Source organism: Artemia sp. Qi Xiang Cuo, chromosome 5 (genome assembly GCF_049724085.1).
Source record: "Artemia sp. Qi Xiang Cuo chromosome 5, ASM4972408v1, whole genome shotgun sequence".
Classification (NCBI taxonomy): domain Eukaryota; kingdom Metazoa; phylum Arthropoda; class Branchiopoda; order Anostraca; family Artemiidae; genus Artemia; species Artemia sp. Qi Xiang Cuo.
The window spans coordinates 17,743,386-17,763,584 of record NC_142798.1 but is presented as its reverse complement, the minus strand read 5'-3'; the positions used below and the strand labels follow the sequence as shown (position 1 = coordinate 17,763,584).

At 35.1% G+C, this 20,199-nt stretch overlaps 2 protein-coding genes and 2 non-coding genes across 4 annotated transcripts; 2 read left to right on the top strand and 2 right to left on the bottom strand.

Moving 5' to 3' along the window:
- Positions 1-9,805: 9,805 nt before the first annotated feature.
- On the bottom strand, positions 9,806-9,911 carry LOC148951888 (U6 spliceosomal RNA). Its single transcript, XR_016141834.1, has one exon. It is a non-coding gene; the product is annotated as a U6 spliceosomal RNA (small nuclear RNA).
- A 3,987-nt stretch (positions 9,912-13,898) lies between these two features.
- On the bottom strand, positions 13,899-14,004 carry LOC148951887 (U6 spliceosomal RNA). The gene has a single exon (XR_016141825.1). It is a non-coding gene; the product is annotated as a U6 spliceosomal RNA (small nuclear RNA).
- Positions 14,005-16,790: 2,786 nt separating this feature from the next.
- Positions 16,791-17,423, top strand: LOC148951886 (zinc finger MYM-type protein 5-like). The gene has a single exon (XM_089089096.1). It carries the CDS (start codon positions 16,791-16,793, stop codon positions 17,421-17,423), a length of 633 nt encoding a protein of 210 aa, XP_088945222.1.
- A 31-nt stretch (positions 17,424-17,454) lies between these two features.
- Positions 17,455-18,459, top strand: LOC148951885 (zinc finger MYM-type protein 1-like). Its single transcript, XM_089089094.1, has one exon. The coding sequence runs from the start codon at positions 17,455-17,457 to the stop codon at positions 18,457-18,459; it is 1,005 nt and encodes a 334-aa protein (XP_088945220.1).
- The last annotated feature ends 1,740 nt before the right edge of the window (positions 18,460-20,199 follow it).

The following is a 20,199-nucleotide window of genomic DNA, read 5'->3' as shown; positions in this document are numbered from 1 at the left end:
CAGGCCTCAGGTATGGTCTCTTTTTAATTTTATATTGTTTGGCGATTGATTTCTTTTTTATGGTTGTTTGGATATATTGTATTTTCTTTTTTTTTCTCTCATTCCCCCTTATTCCTGGCCATGGAGCCTTTCAAGGGGGATTAGGAGTGTTGTGATTTGATTGTATATATTGATTGGATCATTCAATGTAGGCCTATTTTAATGTTTTTCTATTGATTTAGTGTTTGATTTAAATGATATGTATTCCCCCTCTATTACAGGCCTAGGAGTCTTTGGGGGATTAGCACAATGTATTTTCTCGTATGATTAATTGATTATGAATAAATCTTATCTTATTTCATAGTAGATAGGAGTGCAGGAGGCGTAATTTTCTATGGGATCGAGGTTTGACTGCCCCTCCCCCCCCCAAGAATACAGTTTGTCTCTCCCAACTGAAGTTTAGTGTCTTCAAAAATCTTGTCAAAACTAACATAGTTCTATATAATTCAAGCATCCACAGAAACAGATCAGTTTTCTTTAGTATACATTTGTCTTTATGGCACATTATGGTGCATTTTAATTTTTACTTGGTCATTTTCATTTGACATGGAAAAATTAGCTCCAACTTTGCCTCCCTTCAAGGTCATACCGAGGATTTTTTTTCGGGGGGGGGGGTTACTGAAAGATTTTCTTACAGAAAAAACGCATATAAAAATTGTTTATATCCATTTTTGTTACGTTTTTACAAGTCAGACAAACATTTAGGAGGGGGGGGGGGGGGTGTCAAACACCCATACCCCCCCTGGGCACAGCCTTGCCCCCCTCTCAGGATTTTGATGAAACTGCGCCCCTGCAGGAGTGCTGAGCCATGTTTAAGGATATAAGTTTTCAGCATGTTCATTTCAAAGACGACCAAACACTGTCTCACGGACTCCATAAGGACTCTTATGGACTCAAACTGCATCAAATAAAAAGCCAGATTATTCAGCCATATATTGTAACTCTTTTTCCCAAATCCATGAAAGTTGTCCAGTAAAATATTAAAAATCACTCCTGTGAAACAACGAAAATGTGAGATACACCCTTTTGTTTTGGAAGCAGTGCTTACATACTTTGGGAAAAAATATCCTCGGTATGACCTTGAAGAGAGGCAAAGTTGGAGCTAATTTTTCCATGTCAAGTGAAAATGACCAAGTAAAAATTAAAATGCGCCATAATGTGCCATAAAGACAGATGTATACTAAAGAAAACTGATCTGTTTCTGTGGATGCTTGAATTATATAGGACTATGTTAGTTTTGACAAGATTTTTGAAGACACTATTCTTCAGTTGGGAGAGACAAACTGTATTCTTGGGGGGGGAGGGGCAGTCAAACCTCGATCCCATAGAAAATTACGCCACCTGCACTCCTATCTACTATGAAATACCAAATATTAGGCTCGGAAAATACGACCAATGTTTTATATGACCGCTAGAGAAATATTCCCCACTTTCCAAGTCCATACAAAAAAAAAGAAAAGAAAAAAACATTATCAAATGTGTTCTTTCGTTTTCAGAACAAGGAAATGTGAAACGGAGAAAATCAAATAAAACTTATAGAGAATAGTTTTTTTTGTGTTTATACAATAAATTCGTAATAAATTTCTTTTTTTTTCATGTTTATACTTCGTGTTTTCTTTCGTTCTAACATTGTGTATAGACTTGCATTCTCGGACTTCCCTAATATTTCACCTCTGTTACCAGCTTGCTATTGCCCGTACATTTGTAAGAGTAGTCCCCGAAGCCGCGCCACGCCGAAATGACGGCGGCGAATGTGTGATTCAGTATCGAATTTTTTGGCGGCGCGCCGCCGATTTTAGACCGGCAGCGCGCCACGGCGCGCCGATTTTTCTAATTAACAATAATAATAAAAATTCCACTTCACTAAACACGTTCAACCTCGATTTTAGTAAGGATTTTTAAATGGTTGGCTAAAAACTTACTAGAACAATATGACAAAACAGGAATTTGTTGGGCCGTGTGGAAAGTGTTTATGTTCACCGTCGATCAGACCAAGTAGAATTCTCATTTTTAGCCACTAGACCCAGGGAAACCTATGTTGTGTTTATGTTTAGCATCGCATTGTTCCTATAAAATCCCTTGCTTAGTCATTTCCTTCTTGTTGATTATTTGGGGAAAAAAACAAATAACAACATAGAAAAAAAAATGTATACAAATCAGATACCATGGTTTACCAACACCAACAATTTTAAATCGGTGGTTACATCACTTCAGTAACAATTGATATAACAAAAGTGAGTTTGTTCACTCTGCCTTGAGCCATTGATCTTTTTGCAGTCACTATCAGTCCTGTTGTGCTAAAAAGCCGTTTAGCTGGGGCACATGTGGCCGGTACAGCCAGAACTTGAAGAGCGTAAACTGCCACTTGCGGAATCTAATGCGAGTACTGGACCTTTGGGTCCCACAAAATGCCGCAAATGGGCTGCTTCATTGTATCTGCTGAAATAAATTGTTTTATAAGGGAGGACTAACCTGCATCTTCATCATAGGGCTCCTGCACCCTACACTATACAGGAGGAACTAAACTGCACCTTTACCCTCTTTTCTTATCAACACGGAATAACCCTCCGAAATTCTTTTCTGAAAGAAGTGGTCAAGTTATAACGTTTCAAGTCAAAGTTTAAGGCTACTTCAACTTCAATGTGCTCTGCTAACTGTGCAAAAAAATGTAATTCATTTCTATAGATATATTCCTATACTAGCTCTAGATAATCTACCAAGCGGGAAACTACCGCAAATCAGCATCGATAAATAAATGAAACCCAAAACGAACAAAAATAACAATAAATAACTGAGTCAAACTCAAAACGAGCAGAAATTAATATAAGTTGGGCTCAAAACCCCTATGCCTTCCCAAGGCCAGAACATAATTTTCACTTTACTGAAAAAATATAAATGTTTTTACTTTTATAACTTTAATAAATCAAATAATATTAACAGTCAGTAAAGTACAAATTATGTTCTGGCCTTGGAAAGGCATAGGGGTTTTGAGCCCAACTTATGTTAATTTCTGCTCGTTTTGAGTTTGACTCGGTTATTTATTGTAATTTCTGTTCGTTTTGGGTTTCATTTATTTATCGATGCTGATTTGTGGTAGTTTCACACTTGGTAGATTATTTGATTTTAATTTTGCTCATTTTTGGTTTAATGGAGTTCTTTACTTTTCTTTGAAAAAACTTATTTTTTTGGAAACAGTTTTTTTTAATTAACTTCTATTCGTTTTGTATTGACATAGTCTTTTCAGGGAAAAAGAAAATCATACTTTAAACCTTTTCGTTTTTTGAAGGATTTATAGTTTGCTATTTGTATACTGGAAAACAATTTTCAGCAAAATTTAACAACATAGACCCTTATAAAAATCTGGACACAAATAGTAGTCTTTAATTTAGTTTCATATCTCCTCTAGTTGACCTGAAATGGAAAACTTGATAACATTCGCAAAAAAATCTGTTTACTTTCTTTGATAGCTTGGATACACTTACGCTATTTTGATTTGGTCAAATTTTAAGAGTAGAAGAAGCCCTGAAAGTTTGTACATAATACCCTCAGTCGTTCTTGGGATACTGCTGAGATGCCTTATTGGTAATTAGCATAAACACAGTGAATTTTGATTTAATATTAAGGCAACATTTACTTTTTAAACATAAAGGCAAATGGGAGGGAGGGCGTGGGAGGGGGATTAGTTTCCCTCCAATCACTTTCGACTATTAAAAAGGACATCAGCCCTTTCTATTTTCAATCGAATGAGCCCTTTTCGAAGTTTCTGCGACAACTCCTTCGATACGAAGTACCCTGGTCTAAACAACAACAACAACAAAAACATTACACATTATACCCACATCGATCTCTACTATAAAAATGTCAAGCCTTCCAATCACTTTCGATTATTAAAAAGGGCACTAGGCTTTTTGATTTCCAAACTAATGATCCCTTTTTGAGTTTCTACGACAGCCCTTCCTATAAACACTGTATATGCCCCACGGTCATCAATAACTACCCTGACTTTACGGAATGCAAGTGTGTTGGACGCTTCCTAAGACTTGATGTTTAGAACTCCCCGCTGCGTTAAACAAAATGAGCACCTCCCAATGTTTACTGTAGGTATGACGGAACATAACTGGCATAGAAGGGATTGTGGTTGTCGTCCAGTACCTTTCAAGTATTAAAAAGGACACAAGCAACTCAATTTTCTAATTGAATAAGCCTTTTTCGAAGTTTCTGCGACAACTTCTTCGATATGAAGTGCCCTGGTCTAAAGGAAAAAACAATAAATAATACATTGTGCCAACATCGTTCTTATATACCTCCAGGGCATAACTACAAAACCCTTGCCCTAAGGGTTGTGGGGGAGTAACCTCCTCAAAAACATATTTTCTCTCTGGAAATCAGTTACTCTGAATAAAATGGCAATCTTAAAATTTTGATTGGATGTGTTTGGGGAAGCGGTGGGCGTGGAAGGGCTGTTAGCTGCCTTCCAATCACTTTCGACTATTAAAAAGAGCACTAGTTATTCCAATTTCCAATCGAATGAGCCCTTTTTGAAGTTTCTACGACAACTCCTTCGATACGAATTGCCCTGGTATGAAAAAAAAAATACATTGTGCCAACATTATTCTTTACTTAGACAGCTCGATTGCGCTGCCTATTACAACATCATGAATTGCCTAATGCTCTTTTACCTACCTCTTTTCATCCGAAAAATCAGAAAGAAAAATGAACAGAATTTTAAAGTGGAAGGTAGAATTTTTGTTTCAAGAAAAATTTCTTCTTCTCCTTCATATGAACCGATATACATGGCTAGCCAAAGATGAAAGTATTTATTTTTAATAAACATATTCGCCGGGTTGACGTTTTAAGCCCGGAGGTCAATATCTATAACCAAAAAATATATAAAAAAAAACAAAAAAAAAACGGCGGCGTATTAGTCATGCCGCCGCCGATAGAATCAGCGGTGGCGTCAGCGCGCTGATGCAAGCTCGGCGGCGCGCCGCCGTTTTTTTCGGCGGCGCGCCGCCGACTTTTCGACGCGGCTTCGGGGTCTATGTAAGAGAAAGAGAGCAAACATTCTTAGCTTACGTCACGTTCTCTATTTATCTTTCGCCGGAAAAGCAAACACTTAGCTAATGCATTAAAACTTGTTTATATGGCTGAAACTTGCATTTACATCAAGGAAACGCTGTTTAAAGATCAAAATAACTTTAAACGCTAATACCCCAAGAAATGTCCCTTGCTATTATTAAAATATTAAGTGAAAACATTACTGTTGACTGGTGAACCACGTAAAAATGTTGTGTCCCCGTCGAAACTGTCTTGCGGCCCCTGCGTAATCGCCAACCCCAGTTTGAGAGCTTACGCTCTGCATCAAAAGGGAGAGACCGTCAGAGAGCATTATTTTTTTTCATAATTTCTTCTTTTTTTCGTAATTTACCCACGCACCTACCAAGAACTTAATATTTTTATTTTTACTTAAATCGTTTTGAGATGAAATTTCTAAGCCTTTTTCTGAAAACATTTTGTCGAACTTAATTTTAGCCCTTTGTGATATTGGCAGTTTTAGCATGAGTCAGATACAGTCCTACCGAATGGGGGAAGAGAGGTTGATCCCAGCTCTGGATGGAGGTTTTCTTTCAAAAATGTTCTAATTTTGGAGATTTTTTTTTTTAGAAACGAGACAGTTTTCGTATCAGTAACGCAATCATAATTATGATCACTTGCTACAGCCATACATTCCTTTGGAGTATTTTAGAGTTTATGCTTTGCCAACTAATTTTTGAAATTTCTTACTTCTTCTGGGTTAATAACTGCTTCCATAAGTCTTATAAGCTTTCGAAACTTTAACAGCACGGCTTATGAAGTAGAGGAGACCAGAAAGCACTGGCAGCGAAATGTATCAGAGGAGGCCAGAAAGCACTGGCAGCAAAATGCAGCAGAAGAGCCCAGAAAGCACTGGCAGCGAAATTCAGCAGAGGGGCCTAGAAACCAGTGTCAGCGATATGCAGTAGAGGAGCCCAGAAAGAAATGGCAGCGAAATGCAGCAGAGCATCCCAGAAAGCACTGGCAGCGAAATGCAGCAGAGGAGTAAAGAAAGCGCTGGCAGTGAAATGAAGCAGAAAAGCCCAGAAAGCAGTGGCAGCGAAATGCATCAGAGGAGCCCAGAAAGCACTGGCATCGAAATGCAGCAGAGGAGTGCAAAAAGCACTGGCAGCGAAATGCAGCAGAGGAGCCCAGAAAACACTGGCAGCGAAATGCAGCAGAGGAGACCAGAAAGCACTGGCAGCAAAATGCAGCACAGGATCCCAGAAAGTATTGGCAGCGAAATGCAGCAGAGGATCCCAGAAAGCACTGGCAGCGAAATGCAGGAGAGGAGTCCGGAAAGCACTGGCAGTGAAATGCAGCAGAGGAGCCCAGAGAGCACTGGCAGCGAAATGCAGCAGAGGAGTACAGAAAAGCACTGGCAGCGAAATGCAGTAGAGGAGCCCGGAAAGCACTCGCAGTGAAATGTAGCAGAGGAGCCCAGAAAGCACTGGCAGCGAAATGCAGCAAAGGAGCCCAGAAAGCACTGGCAGCGAAGAGACATAGCAGCGTGGCCGTAGGCAGCATTAGGCAGCATATTGTCTAGGGATGGCAGTCGATAGTGTGATGGAGTTTTATCAACTGCTTTTTCCAAACCATCTGCTTTTTCAGCCATATCTAATGTAAATTTGAAGGTCTAGGGGGCAGCTGCCCCCTGACCCCCCTCCCTACGCCCATGCATAGCATTGGTCATGTTTTAATGCCACTGTCAAAATTTCAACAATTTTAGGGCTGCAATCTGAACCTTAGTACATAGTCAAACAGTTCGTGTATTTTTTGTATAAAAATACAAATAAATTTGCATTGTCAGTTTAATATACATATACTTATATTTAGTAATCAAATTTTAATATTATTTGATTTATTAAAGTTATAAAAGTATAAACATTTATATTTTTTTCAGTAAAGTGCAAATTTTGTTCTGGCCTTGGGAAGGCATAGGGGTTTTGCGCCCAACTTATGTTAATTTCTGCTCGTTTTGAGTTTGACTCGGTTATTTATTGTAATTTCTGTTCGTTTTGGGTTTCATTTATTTATCGGTGCTGATTTGTGGTAGTTTCACGCTTGGTAGATTATTTGATTTTATTTTTGCTCATTTTTTGTTTGATGGAGTTCTTTACTTTTCTTTGAAAAACTTATTTTGTGGAAAAAGTTTTTTTTAATTAATTGTAAATCAAAGACTAGCAGGATCAATACTAGGCATATAACTAGATACTAGATACTAGATACTAGGGTATATAAGAGTGCTGTTATTGATGTTAAAAGAAAAGATCACCATCAGGAGAGCCTAGAGTTAATACGAAGCTGAAATTTAAGAAGGGTAAATACCTTCCGACAAGTTGCCGTTGATGTCCGGAAGATTCAGTAGGTAGGAGGATAAACAGATTAAACCTGCGCAAAATTACAATCATGTGAGAACCGATAAAACTTTGGAATTAAGAAACGAATAATTGCTCCCACCAAATACAGAATAATAAAAAAAAAACTTATTAAGCCCAAGAAAAAATTCACTGACAAAATTCAAAACAAAATCCTTTCTGGGTACTTATATATTATACCAAAGACATTCGAGAAGTTAGCTCCCTTAGATGTGCGAAAAGCGGTTTATCTGTCTGTATTTAGAGACTATTAGCTTACGCTTAGTTTGAAAAACTACGATGTAGGTATATTTTAATTAGATAGTTAATATATAGAGTTGGTATTTTGATTAGGTTAGGTAATTTTCGCTTAGGCATTTAAAATGAAGCATTCTGAGTGACCTTCTTTCCATAATTCTGTATCGTCGTTTCATAATTTTGTTTCTAAAGTGTTACATTTTCATCATATTTTGGTGTATTTCATTATGATTAGCCTGAATTCGGTTCTCTAGTATGTCTGGTATAATACATAAGTTCCCCTTTCTGTTATTTACACAGGTTATCTTCTGTTATCTTCTCTTTAGGCTGTTCCTAAGAGAGAATATTTAAGAAGGAAATATTCTTACAGATTCAGTATACCTAATTACACCAATTACTACTAAATATTAATAATACTTCGGAAATATTAAAAATATTATAATATTATTCATTAAACATTACTAAGACTAAAAATATTTCGAGCGTTAAAGCAGGGGTCGGTAGCATTCTTGCGGGTAAACTACAACATAAATTCTTCGGGTGAAAAGCAAATGCTGGAAGTTATTTCTACCATTCACATGCTTTCGTGTCAACAATTTCTAACAGCCTGTCAATTTCTTCTATGTTGCCTTCTTTGATCCATAGTAAAAATTTGGTCAAGGAAATTAAACGTCCAATTGGTTGAGAACAGAAAATCTTAAAGAGAAACATACCCATGAAGACAGATAAATGCTAACTTTTATACTACATGCCAAAGTTTGAGCAACAGGCTTTTCGCCTTTTTGCTTTTCCCTATTACTAGGTTACTCATCCTTGGAAATAAATGAACCAAATTGAATAATATATAAAATTATGATGGATAGACACATCTCACCAAAGTTAGACCAACAGTCAGTTGAAGGATTTTTTTAATAAATTTTTTTTTACTTTATTTATGAAAGGACTTATCTCTGGGATCTTAAAAATTATAGAAACAAAATATTCAGAGACTTCCCTTATTACAGTATTTTCGTGCAGCATTAGTAAAGCCTTCCTTTTTGTTATAAAAATAAAATTGTCAATGAAATCAAGCAAATCCTGCAGTTTTTGGTGTTAGCAGATTTAATTTATCCGACAACTAATCCAAACTTACAAGTAGTTTTCTTCTTAACCTTTGTCTTCATTTACGTCCCGTGAAACGCTTAGCATAAGTATTATAGGTTGTCCGACAAGTAATCATGGTACGCTCAAACGCAATCTTCGAGACTATAAGAATTTCCCCTAGCCATTACTTGCAAATTCCCCCCTCCCCCACTTGCGCCTTAGAGACTCAAAATGTGCAAAAAGTGTAGGATCTTATGACATTCCAAAAATCAAAGCGAGGGGGGAATATAGACCATTTTTATCGATATAGAAAAATATAGACCATTTTTATCACTTTTTTTTATACGAACATCGAGGAAAAATTAAATTGAACATATTCCTCTTCTCCTATTGGTTAAATAAGTATTTCATTCTTTGTCTATTAAGTTATCGTTTTGGCCAAAAAAAAACCTTCAGTTATCAATCGTATGTGCGAATAGCAAAATTTCCCAACACCTATAACTCTGAAAATACATCTTAGCACCAGAAAATGAAAATAATATATTTTGGCTCTAGTTTTTGACAAAAACTGCCACCATTCACGTCGATATAAATCCCCCAAAAAATTTCAAACTACCCACCCCCTCGCTCACTGAAATATTTTAGCTGGCTTCTACCCTTCCCTAAAAAAAAAAAATAAAGGGCGGTTATACCGGGAAACAACAAGCTTGTAAATTTTCTATAACATATTCACCCTTCTCGACAAACTCTATTACGAAAATTAAAATAATACTATAAAAAGTCTATAATGTAAAATAAAAACTTCACGTTTGTCCCCTTTGTTAGAAAAATTTCAGTAGTGCTTGTTCCCAGAGAAAACGCATTTGTAAATTTTCGATAATAAGCTTCAACCTTTCTAGAAAACTCCACAACATCAATTAATATAAAAAAACAATAAGGAAATCCCTCTATTTTAAAACTAACAAAGCCCACTACAATATAAAAAAGATAATACAAAAAATGTGGAACGCTTCACGATTTTGCGTGTCATCCTTGCGCAGGGGCCATGCTAATCTTCTCTGTATCGTTCCAATTTTAGTATATGTCTTCCCGAAGGAGGACAATACGAAAGTTACCAAATCTCTATATATACCTGGAAAAAATTGAAGATTTTACATAAAGTAGGTATGCAGTTAAAATTAATTTTCTAACGAAATAGATAAGAAAATCCCAAACAACAAAGTGAAAAAGTAAGTGTATTATGTTAAAAATTCAAATATTATGATCATTATTTTATTTCAGGAGTGTGTTATTTTATAGTAGCAAAATACGAGGTTTTAAAAGGAAAATGAGTTAATGCGTTAGGCACTCTCTTTCAAAGTTACACTATGACAATGCAGAGTGGTGATTATTAACATGTCTCCGCCTTCTTTGGAATACCACAGTAAACATTTAAGTGAATGGGAATTCTATTGTCAGAGACAGGAATAACGTCAATAATTTTATGATTTCCGTATTTTCATTGATTCCATCAAAATTCGGTGTCTTTTCCTGTTTTGGGCCTGTGGGCTCGCATCCTGCTGATGTATCATGGTTTGTTCTGTAAGTTCCAAAGAATTTCGCTATATCTGTTACTTACAGAATCCTCCCCCCCCCCTCGAAATTATTCTTCGATATGTGTCTGGCATAGTGATGCCTAGAGTGCAACCAGGAAATTTTTCAGGGAGGGGGATCTACCAAGAGTGTGTTTTTTATCAGGATTTAATTGGAAACATTTCTCATTTGTTCTCTTTGTAAATTTTCCGCATGTCTTTGTCAGGGGGTGAAATGTGATTTTTAGGGGTTACATATATAGGCGTACAACAACAAAATTGATGTCTAGAATAGGGAAATCACAGTGGTTTTGAAATTCCCCTTTATTTGACCGTAAAATTAAAACTTAGGTTTTTTGAAGTTGAGGTTGGTTTAAGGAGTTGAAATTCGTGCTTCCATTAAAGCCGAACAACAACAAAATAAAGGTTGATTTTTAGGGGGGGTGAAATTCGTGCTTCCATGTAATGGCGAACAACAACAAAAAATTGATGTCTAGAATAGAGAATTAGATCACGGTGATTATAAAAATCATCTTTATTTGCAGTATTGTATTTACTGGCTGAAGGCTGAAGGCGGCAAATTTTAGGGGGCCGCGGATTTTAATAAAGATTGCGAAAAAATGTTCAAATTGACCGAAGCTGAAATGATAGCGCTAACGCCCTACATAATGAACGTACCGTGGGCGTTCCTACGTGGTGTGCAAGGAGCGCACATGGGCGGCAAAATGGGGGGGGGGGGTAAGTTCAGGGTTATCAAAAAAATTAATAATAATAAATATTATATAAAGGAACAAATATTGAGATATGTTTTTGTTATTCCAATACACTGATTCTTTGGCGTGATCGCTTTATTGGCAAAAAGTTTGGAAAAAGTATTGGAAAAAGTTTTTTTTTAATTAATTGTAAATCAAAGACTAGCAGGATCAATACTAGGCATATAACTAGATACTAGATACTAGATACTAGGGTATATAAGAGTGCTGTTATTGATGTTAAAAGAAAAGATCACCATCAGGAGAGCCTAGAGTTAATACGAAGCTGAAATTTAAGAAGGGTAAATACCTTCCGAGAAGTTGACGTTGATGTCCGGAAAATTCAGTAGGTAGGAGGATAAACAGATTAAACCTGCGCAAAATTACGATCATGTGAGAACCGATAAAACTGTGGAATTAAGAAACGAATAATTGCTCCCACCAAATACAGAATAATAAAAAAAACTTATTAAGCCCAGGAAAAAATTCACTAACAAAATTCAAAACAAAATCCTTTCTGGGTACTTATATATTATACCAAACACATTCGAGAAGTTAGCTCCCTTAGATGTGCGAAAAGCGGTTTATTTGTCTGTATTTAGAGACTATTAGCTTACGCTTAGTTTGAAAAACTACGATGTAGGTATATTTTAATTAGATAGTTAATATATAGAGTTGGTATTTTGATTAGGTTAGGTAATTTTCGCTTAGGCATTTAAAATGAAGCATTCTGAGTGACCTTCTTTCCATAATTCTGTATCGTAGTTTCATAATTTTGTTTCTAAAGTATTACATTTTCATCATATTTTGGTGTATTTCATTATGATTAGCCTAAATTCGGTTCTCTAGTATGTCTGGTATAATACATAAGTTCCCCTTTCTGTTATTTACACAGGTTCTTAAAGAAAAATCCGCGCCAACCCCCCACAACAACAAAACATCCTTCTCTTTAGGCTGTTCCTAAGAGAGAATATTTAAGAAGGAAATATTCTTACAGATTCAGTATACCTAATTACACCAATTACTACTAAATATTAATAATGCTTCGGAAATATTAAAAATGTTATATTATTATTAATTAAACATTACTAAGACTAAAAATATTTCGAGCGTTAAAGCAGGGGTCGGTAGCATTCTTGCGGGTAAACTACAACATAAATTCTTCGGGTGAAAAGCAAATGCTGGAAGTTATTTCTACCATTCACATGCTTTCGTATCAACTTTTTCTAACAGCCTGTCAATTTCTTCTCTGTTGCCTTCTTTGATCCATAGTAAAAATTTCGTCAAGGAAATTGAACGTCCAATTGGGTGAGAACAGAAAATCTTAAAGAGAAACATACCCAGGAAGACAGATAAATGCTAACCTTTATGCTACATGCCAAAGTTTAAGCAACAGGCTTTTCGCCTTTTTGCTTTTCCCTATTACTAGGTTACTCATCCTTGGAAATAAATGAACCAAATTGAATAATATATAAAATTATGATGGATAGACACATCTCACCAAAGTTAGACCAACAGTCAGTTGAAGGACAAAAGTAAATTGAAACAAAAATTAAGAGTTAAATTTTTTTCCCGAGAGTTAAAAAATTAAGAGTTAAAAAAATAAAATTTTTTTACTTTATTTATCCAAGGACTTATCTCTGGGATCTTAAAAATTATAGAAACAAAATATTCAGAGACTTCCCTTATTACAGTATTTTCGTGCAGCATTAGTAAAGCCTTCCTTTTTGTTATCAAAATAAAATTGTCAATGAAATCAAGCAAATCCTGCAGTTTTTGGTGTTAGCAGATTTAATTTATCCGACAACTAATCCAAACTTACAAGTAGTTTTCTTCTTAACCTTTGTCTTCATTTACCTCCCGTGAAACGCTTAGCATAAGTATTATAGGTTGTCCGACAAGTAATCTTGGTACGCTCAAACGCAATCTTCGAGACTATAAGAATTTCCCCAGCCATTACTTGCAAATTCCCCCCTCCCCCACTTGCGCCTTAGAGACTCAAAATGTGCAAAAAGTGTAGGATCTTATGACATTCCAAAAATCAAAACGAGGGGGGAATATAGACCATTTTTATCGATATAGAAAAATATAGACCATTTTTATCACTTTTTTTTATACGAACATCGAGGAAAAATTAAATTGAACATATTCCTCTTCTCCTATTGGTTAAATAAGTATTTCATTCTTTGTCTATTAAGTTATCGTTTTGGCCAAAAAAAAACCTTCAGTTATCAATCGTATGTGCGAATAGCAAAATTTCCTAACACCTATAACTCTGAAAATACATTTTAGCACCAGAAAATGAAAATAATATATTTTGGCTCTGGTTTTTGACAAAAAATGCCACCATTCACGTCGATATAAATCCCCCAAAAAATTTCAAACTACCCACCCCCTCGCTCACTGAAATATTTTAGCTGGCTTCTACCCTTCCCTAAAAAAAAAATTAAATGGCGGTTATACCGGGAAACAACAAGCTTGTAAATTTTCTATAACATATTCACCCTTCTCGACAAACTCTATTACGAAAATTAAAATAATACTATAAAAAGTCTATAATGTAAAAAAAAACTTCACGTTTGTCCCCTTTGTTAGAAAAATTTCAGTAGTGCTTGTTCCCAGAGAAAACGCATTTGTAAATTTTCGATAATAAGCTTCAACCTTTCTAGAAAACTCCACAACATCAATTAATATAAAAAAACAATAAGGAAATCCCTCTATTTTAAAACTAACAAAGCCCACTACAATATAAAAAAGATAATACAAAAAATATGGAACGCTTCACGATTTTGCGTGTCATCCTTGCGCAGGGGCCATGCTAATCTTCTCTGTATCGTTCCAATTTTAATATATGTCCTCCCGAAGGAGGACAATATGAAAGTTACCAAATCTTTATATATACCTGGAAAAAATTGAAGATTTTACATAAAGTAGGTATGCAGTTAAAATTAATTTTCTAACGAAATAGATAAGACAACCACAAACAACAAAGTGAAAAACTAATTGTATTATGTTCAAAACGCAAATATTATGATCATTATTTTATTTAAGGAGTGTGTTATTTTTCAGTAGCAAAATACGAGGTTTTAAAAGGAAAATGAGTTAATGCGTTAGGCACTCTCTTTCAAAGTTACACTATGACAATGCAGAGTGGTGATTATTAACATGTCTCCGCCTTCTTTGGAATACCACACTAAACATTTAAGTGAATGGGAATTCTATTGTCAGAGACAGGAATAACGTCAATAATTTTATGATTTCCGTATTTTCATTGATTCCATCAAAATTCGGTGTCTTTTCCTGTTTTGGGCCTGTGGGCTCGCATCCTGCTGATGTATCATGGTTTGTTCTGTAAGTTCCAAAGAATTTCGCTATATCTGTTACTTACAGAATCCTCCCCCCCCTCGAAATTATTCTTCCATGTGTCTGGCATAGTGATGCCTAGAGTGCAACCAGGAAATTTTTCAGGGAGGGGGATCTACCAAGAGTGTGTTTTTTATCAGGATTTAATTGGAAACATTTCTCATTTATTCTCTTTGTAAATTTTCCGCATGTCTTTGTCTCCAAGGAGGGACTAAATACTTTTTTTAATAGGCTAAATGAAAGTTTTGGTAAAATTTGGGTTGAAAATTTTGTGGGAGACGAAAGGGGGAGGCTACCCAAGATTTTGCCGCGGGCACAAGAGAGACTAGAACCGCTGCTGAAGAAATAAAAATCAGATTCTCACCAATGAGCAATTTAGATTAATTTTTTCAAAAATAGAGAAAGACATGCGAACTAATGAAGAAAAAAACTTGTGAAATGTCAAGGCTGCGATTCTATGTCTGTCTAGTCCAACAAGGGAACGGTTTGACCCGAAACAAATTGCAACAGAAAAGATTCTTTGACTACCCGACTCAGAATAAATGTGCTGACTCCAAATATGCAAAGTTTGCTCATCTAGCTGCTTCACAAATATGTTTGTTTTAGGTTCAAGTTGATTTTTAGGGGGTGAAATTTGTGCTTACATATATAGGAGTACAACAACAAAATTGATGTCTAGAATAGGGAAATCACAGTGGTTTTGAAATTCCCCTTTATTTGACCGTAAAATTAAAACTTAGGTTTTTTGAAGTTGAGGTTGGTTTAAGGAGTTGAAATTCGTGCTTCCATTAAAGCCGAACAACAACAAAAAAAAAGGTTGATTTTTACGGGGGGTGAAATTCGTGCTTCCATGTAATGGCGAACAACAACAAAAAATTGATGTCTAGAATAGAGAATTAGATCACGGTGATTATAAAAATCATCTTTATTTGCAGCATTGGATTTACCAGTAGGCTGAAGCCTACTGGCTGAAGGCTGAAGGCGGCAAATTTTAGGGGGCGGTGGATTTTAATAAAAATTGCGAAAAAATGTTCAAATTGACCGAAGCTGAAATGATAGCGCTAACGCCCTACATAATGAACGTACCGTGGGCGTTCCTACGTGGTGTCCGAGGAGCGCACATGGGCGGCAAAATGGGGGGAGGGGTAAGTTCAGGGTTATCAAAAAAATTAATAATAATAAATATTATATAAAGGAACAAACACTGAGATATGTTTTTGTTATTCCAATACACTGATTCTTTGGCGTGATCGCTTTATTCGCATTGCTTATGTTTCAAATTTTTAAAATCCCTGAATACGCTCTATCAAATTTATTTGATGTGTACGTGTATTTTGTTGGCAAATTTTACCGACATCGTCGATAGTATTTTGTCAGCAAACACACAAAAAAACTGGTACAATCCCTTTATATGGGCCTCTCTAAAAAGTCAAGTTTGGTTGATGCTAATGAAATAAAATAAAATAGGATGACTATACAATAGTTTAGAACAAATTTGGGCTATATATTTACACATTAGGGGGGGGCAAACAATTGCATATATTAAATACGCAACCTAACCTAAACTAGGTAGGCCTACCTTTTTCTCCATCTAAACTCCAAAAAACAACACTTTAAATATCTTAAAACCACGCTATACAATGTATTTCTCTACAGTAGTGTCTTGAATCATCTTGTAAAAACGGGGTTTTCAACGGATCTCTCCCGTTTGACAGTAGCATCTCTTGTTGGACTTCTTTAGAGAGGCCCATATAAAGGGATTGTACCAAAAAACTTTATAGTTGTAAGTTTATCAAGTATTATTCTATATATATATATTACAGTGATTACTTGTCATTATTTACTATGAGCGCACTTTCTTTTGAATTATATCAGTTTCCGTTTGTTTTTTTTGCGAATAGAATAAAATTTGTTCTGAGTGTTTGCTATAATTTTCTTTACAAGTTTTTCGTAAATTACCTTCACGCAGTAGCTTATTTATATTAGGTAAGTAGTATATATGATAATTTTATTATTTTATTGAGAAATAAATCACTCATAATTATTTAGACATAATTAAATTTTTAACTACTGTAAACACGAAATAAATCTATTATCTTTTCTTTTTTGTTTAAGTTTTGGATGAAAAAAATTATTAAAATGAGCGATGGAAGAAAGCGACTTAGTAGAGCTGAGTATTAAAAGAAGGCCAAAATGAAAAAAGAAGAACAGGAAGAAATCATCCGTAAAATGATAAAAATCGAAAGTTTAAAAAAGAAAAAGAAAATGCTGCTGCAGCTGAAGAACAACAATCAATGGCTTTAGCTTTACCATCTACATCTACTATTGAAAAAGCAGATATTCCCTTTGAAGAAGAAGCGGTGGTGGAATCATCAACTAATTCCAAAAGTAAAGATGTGTCTCTAAATCGTACGTTAGAATCAAAGGTAGAAAGTGTTATTAATCACAACAAAGATCCAGCCTTATGGGAAATCAATGATTCTGTACGGGAGATCATTGTTAGGAAAGGCTTCGATCAAAACAAGTCTTGTGACTTCTCGAGAAGGGAAAAAATATATGCTGATCAGCGTCGTTTCTTGCCAATGAGTATTTTCCAAAGAAAAACGAAAACCGATGAAGTTAATGACCGAAATTGGCTGGTTTATTCTGAAACTAAAAAATCCATTTTTCGTGGGCCTTGTTTGGCATTCGGTCCATTAGAAAATAAAACTCATGTTGAAAACAAAGGGTTCAATGACTGGAAAAATGCAGAACACCGAGTATCTCAACATGAAAACTCTTCATGCCATAAATCTAGTATTCTTAGTTTGAAACTAAGATCTAACATAGATGGCGGAGTTGATCATTTGCTGCATGTCCAGATTGAGGAAGAAATTACGTATTGGCGAAACGTTCTGAAGAGAGTTGTTGTCGTGGTGAAACGATAATGTTCAAGAGCCCTCGCTTTAAGGGGAAAAAATGAAAAGTTCGAAGATCCACACAACGGAATATTGTATGATTTTGGAACTGCTAGCTGAATTCGACTCTTTTTTAGACAGTCATATTAAACGATATGGAAATCAAGGATCTGGAAGTGCCAGTTACTTGTCTAAAACAATTTGCGATGAGTTTACTCTTTTGATGAGTCATAAAGTCTTTAAACAAATTAAAGACGAGATAGAAAAAGCAAAATATTTTTCTTTAATCATTGATTCTACACCAGACATAGCACATATGGACCAACTTACTCTCGTCATTAGATACGTTTTAGAAACAGGTGAACTGTGTGAAAGATTTGTAATGTTTTTGTCCTCAGTAGGGCATAAAGCTGAAGAACTGTTTTCCTGCATTATTTCCGAACTTAACACACTGGACATAAATATTGAAGATTTTCGAGGACAGTCATATAATAATTCTGCGAATATGGCTGGTATATATAATGGCTTACAGGTTAAAATTCAAAGACAAGCACCTTTTACTTTTTTCGTTCCTTGCTCCGCCCACTCATTGAATTTAGTTGCAGCTGCGGCTGCTGAAACTTCCACAGAAGCTTGTCACTTCTTTATATTGCTTCAAGAAATCTACATTTTTTTTATAAGTTCGACACAACGCTGGAAAAAAATAATATCTGAAATTATGAAAGGGAAAACATTAAAAAGAATAAATTTGACTCGATGGTTAGCTAGAGAATACGCTTGTAAGAATTTAAGAGATTATTGGTTCCAAGTCATTAAGACTTTAGAATCAATCAAAGATTTGATTTTGACTGGAATACTTTTGAGCCTAGAAAAACTCAAGACAACGGTTATGGCTGCAATGTGGAATGTATTTTTGGACAGGATTAACAAAGTGAGTAAAGGAATTCAAGCTTCTACAATAGAATTGATCACGGTTGCTAATATTTACGAACCTCTTTGTAAGTTTTCCGTATCTCAGCGAGAAAATTTTGAGTATTTTGAACAAAAAAGCAATGGAATTCAGTGAGTCGACAGAGCATTCAAAAGATAAATAAAAAGACAGCTAAAAAGTAAAAACAAAAACAATATGATGAAACACCCGATGAAGAATGACTGAGAGTGACAATTTTAGAGCGAACACATTTTTCATCCTCATTGATAGACTCGTATCGGAATTAAATATGCGGCAGGAGGCTTACAATAGCTTTAATGAAAAATTTTCGTTTCTAACCAAAATGAGTGAGTTTCCATCATCAATCCTTAAGAAAAATGCTTTATTCCTAGACAAAATGTATCTGAATTACTTAGAGAATGATTTTGTTCAAGAGTGTTTACATTTTCAATACCATATAACTTCCAAAAACATTTTAACAAAACCAGAATATGGTTCTTAAAAAAGTATATCTGCATTTCTGCAATAGCAAGGCTTGCATATTATTTATCAGAATTTGCACATAGCAGTTCGCATGCCTCTTTGTACGCCCGCGACAAATTGTTCTGGCGAAAGAAGTTTTTCCTTTTTAAAACGGGTGAAAAATTACCTACGATCAACATTATGTCAAGAAAAGCTAAATGCCCTAGCACTTTTATTTGTATTGGTCAGAAATAATGAATAAACTGTCATTTGAAGACATAATTGAAGATTTTGCGAACAAAAAGGCACGTAAAAGAGCATTGTAAGCATAATTTAATTTGTATACAGATTTTATTAAATAAAAGAATAAATTGATATTGAATTACATTTTTTATATTGATTTTTTTTTCCTATAACATACTCATATAATTTACTAAATCAATGAGTATTGACTAGCAAAAATAATTAGTAAAACTAAACCTTCACTTCACCTTCACAGGGATTTCGTAGTTGACAATCATATTAATAACAGGTAGAAGGTATTATTATTTATTACTTATACTTATCTATTATTAACTCTACAAAGATATTTCAAAAACCTTAAAGTTACTATTGCATTAATAAAAAATTGTTTTTAATATTATTGTAAAAATGGATTCGATTTGTAAGGGAAAGTAGGGCGCCAAAATTAAAATAGCCTACTGGTGGCAAATACTTAAATCCGCCACTGTTTATTTGAACATGAAACTAAAAACTAGTTTTTTAGGTTGATTTTGAGAAGGTGGAATTCGTGTTTCCATTTAAAGGCGTAGAGAAAGAGAGAGAGAGAGAGAGAGAGAGAGAGAGAGAGAGAGAGAGAGAGAGAGAGAGAAAGAGAGAAATAACGCATAGGAAACAATGATGGATTAGGGATATTATAATATCGGGAAAGTGTTCATTTGAACTAGAATCTTAATATATTAAGCTCTTTTCAAGTAAGAAAAAATATTGCGCCACAGCAAAGTGTCATTTCTTCCGTTTTATGACACAAAACATCAACTTTTGCCGCGAGAGGGCCAAAAAGCTGGAGTAATGAAGGCTAAAACCAACCGGTTTGTCATGTCTAGAACTCTTAACTGGCTGTTTCCAGTTACCTATCTTTAAATTCATCATGTCTCCACTTTTACTATTTCTCCCCCAGAGATGGTCCTACTGGATGAACGTAGATAATCACGAGGGACTACTTATAATGGAAATGAAAATTTCTAGTGCATTTTTTAACACAAAAATGGATTGCACAGCATCAAAGAGTCATTTTTGACAAGTAAAAAAAGCCATTTTGAACTATAGGTCCACTGAGTGAAAATAATAAGATAGCCAATAGACCAAAAAATATTGTGAGTATTATCAGAATCTTAAGAGGAGTGGATATAA

Coding starts and splice junctions, on each gene's coding strand:
- LOC148951885 (XM_089089094.1), top strand. CDS start 17,455: ATGAAAAGTTCGAAGATCCACACAACGGAATATTGTATGATTTTGGAA.
- LOC148951886 (XM_089089096.1), top strand. CDS start 16,791: ATGGCTTTAGCTTTACCATCTACATCTACTATTGAAAAAGCAGATATT.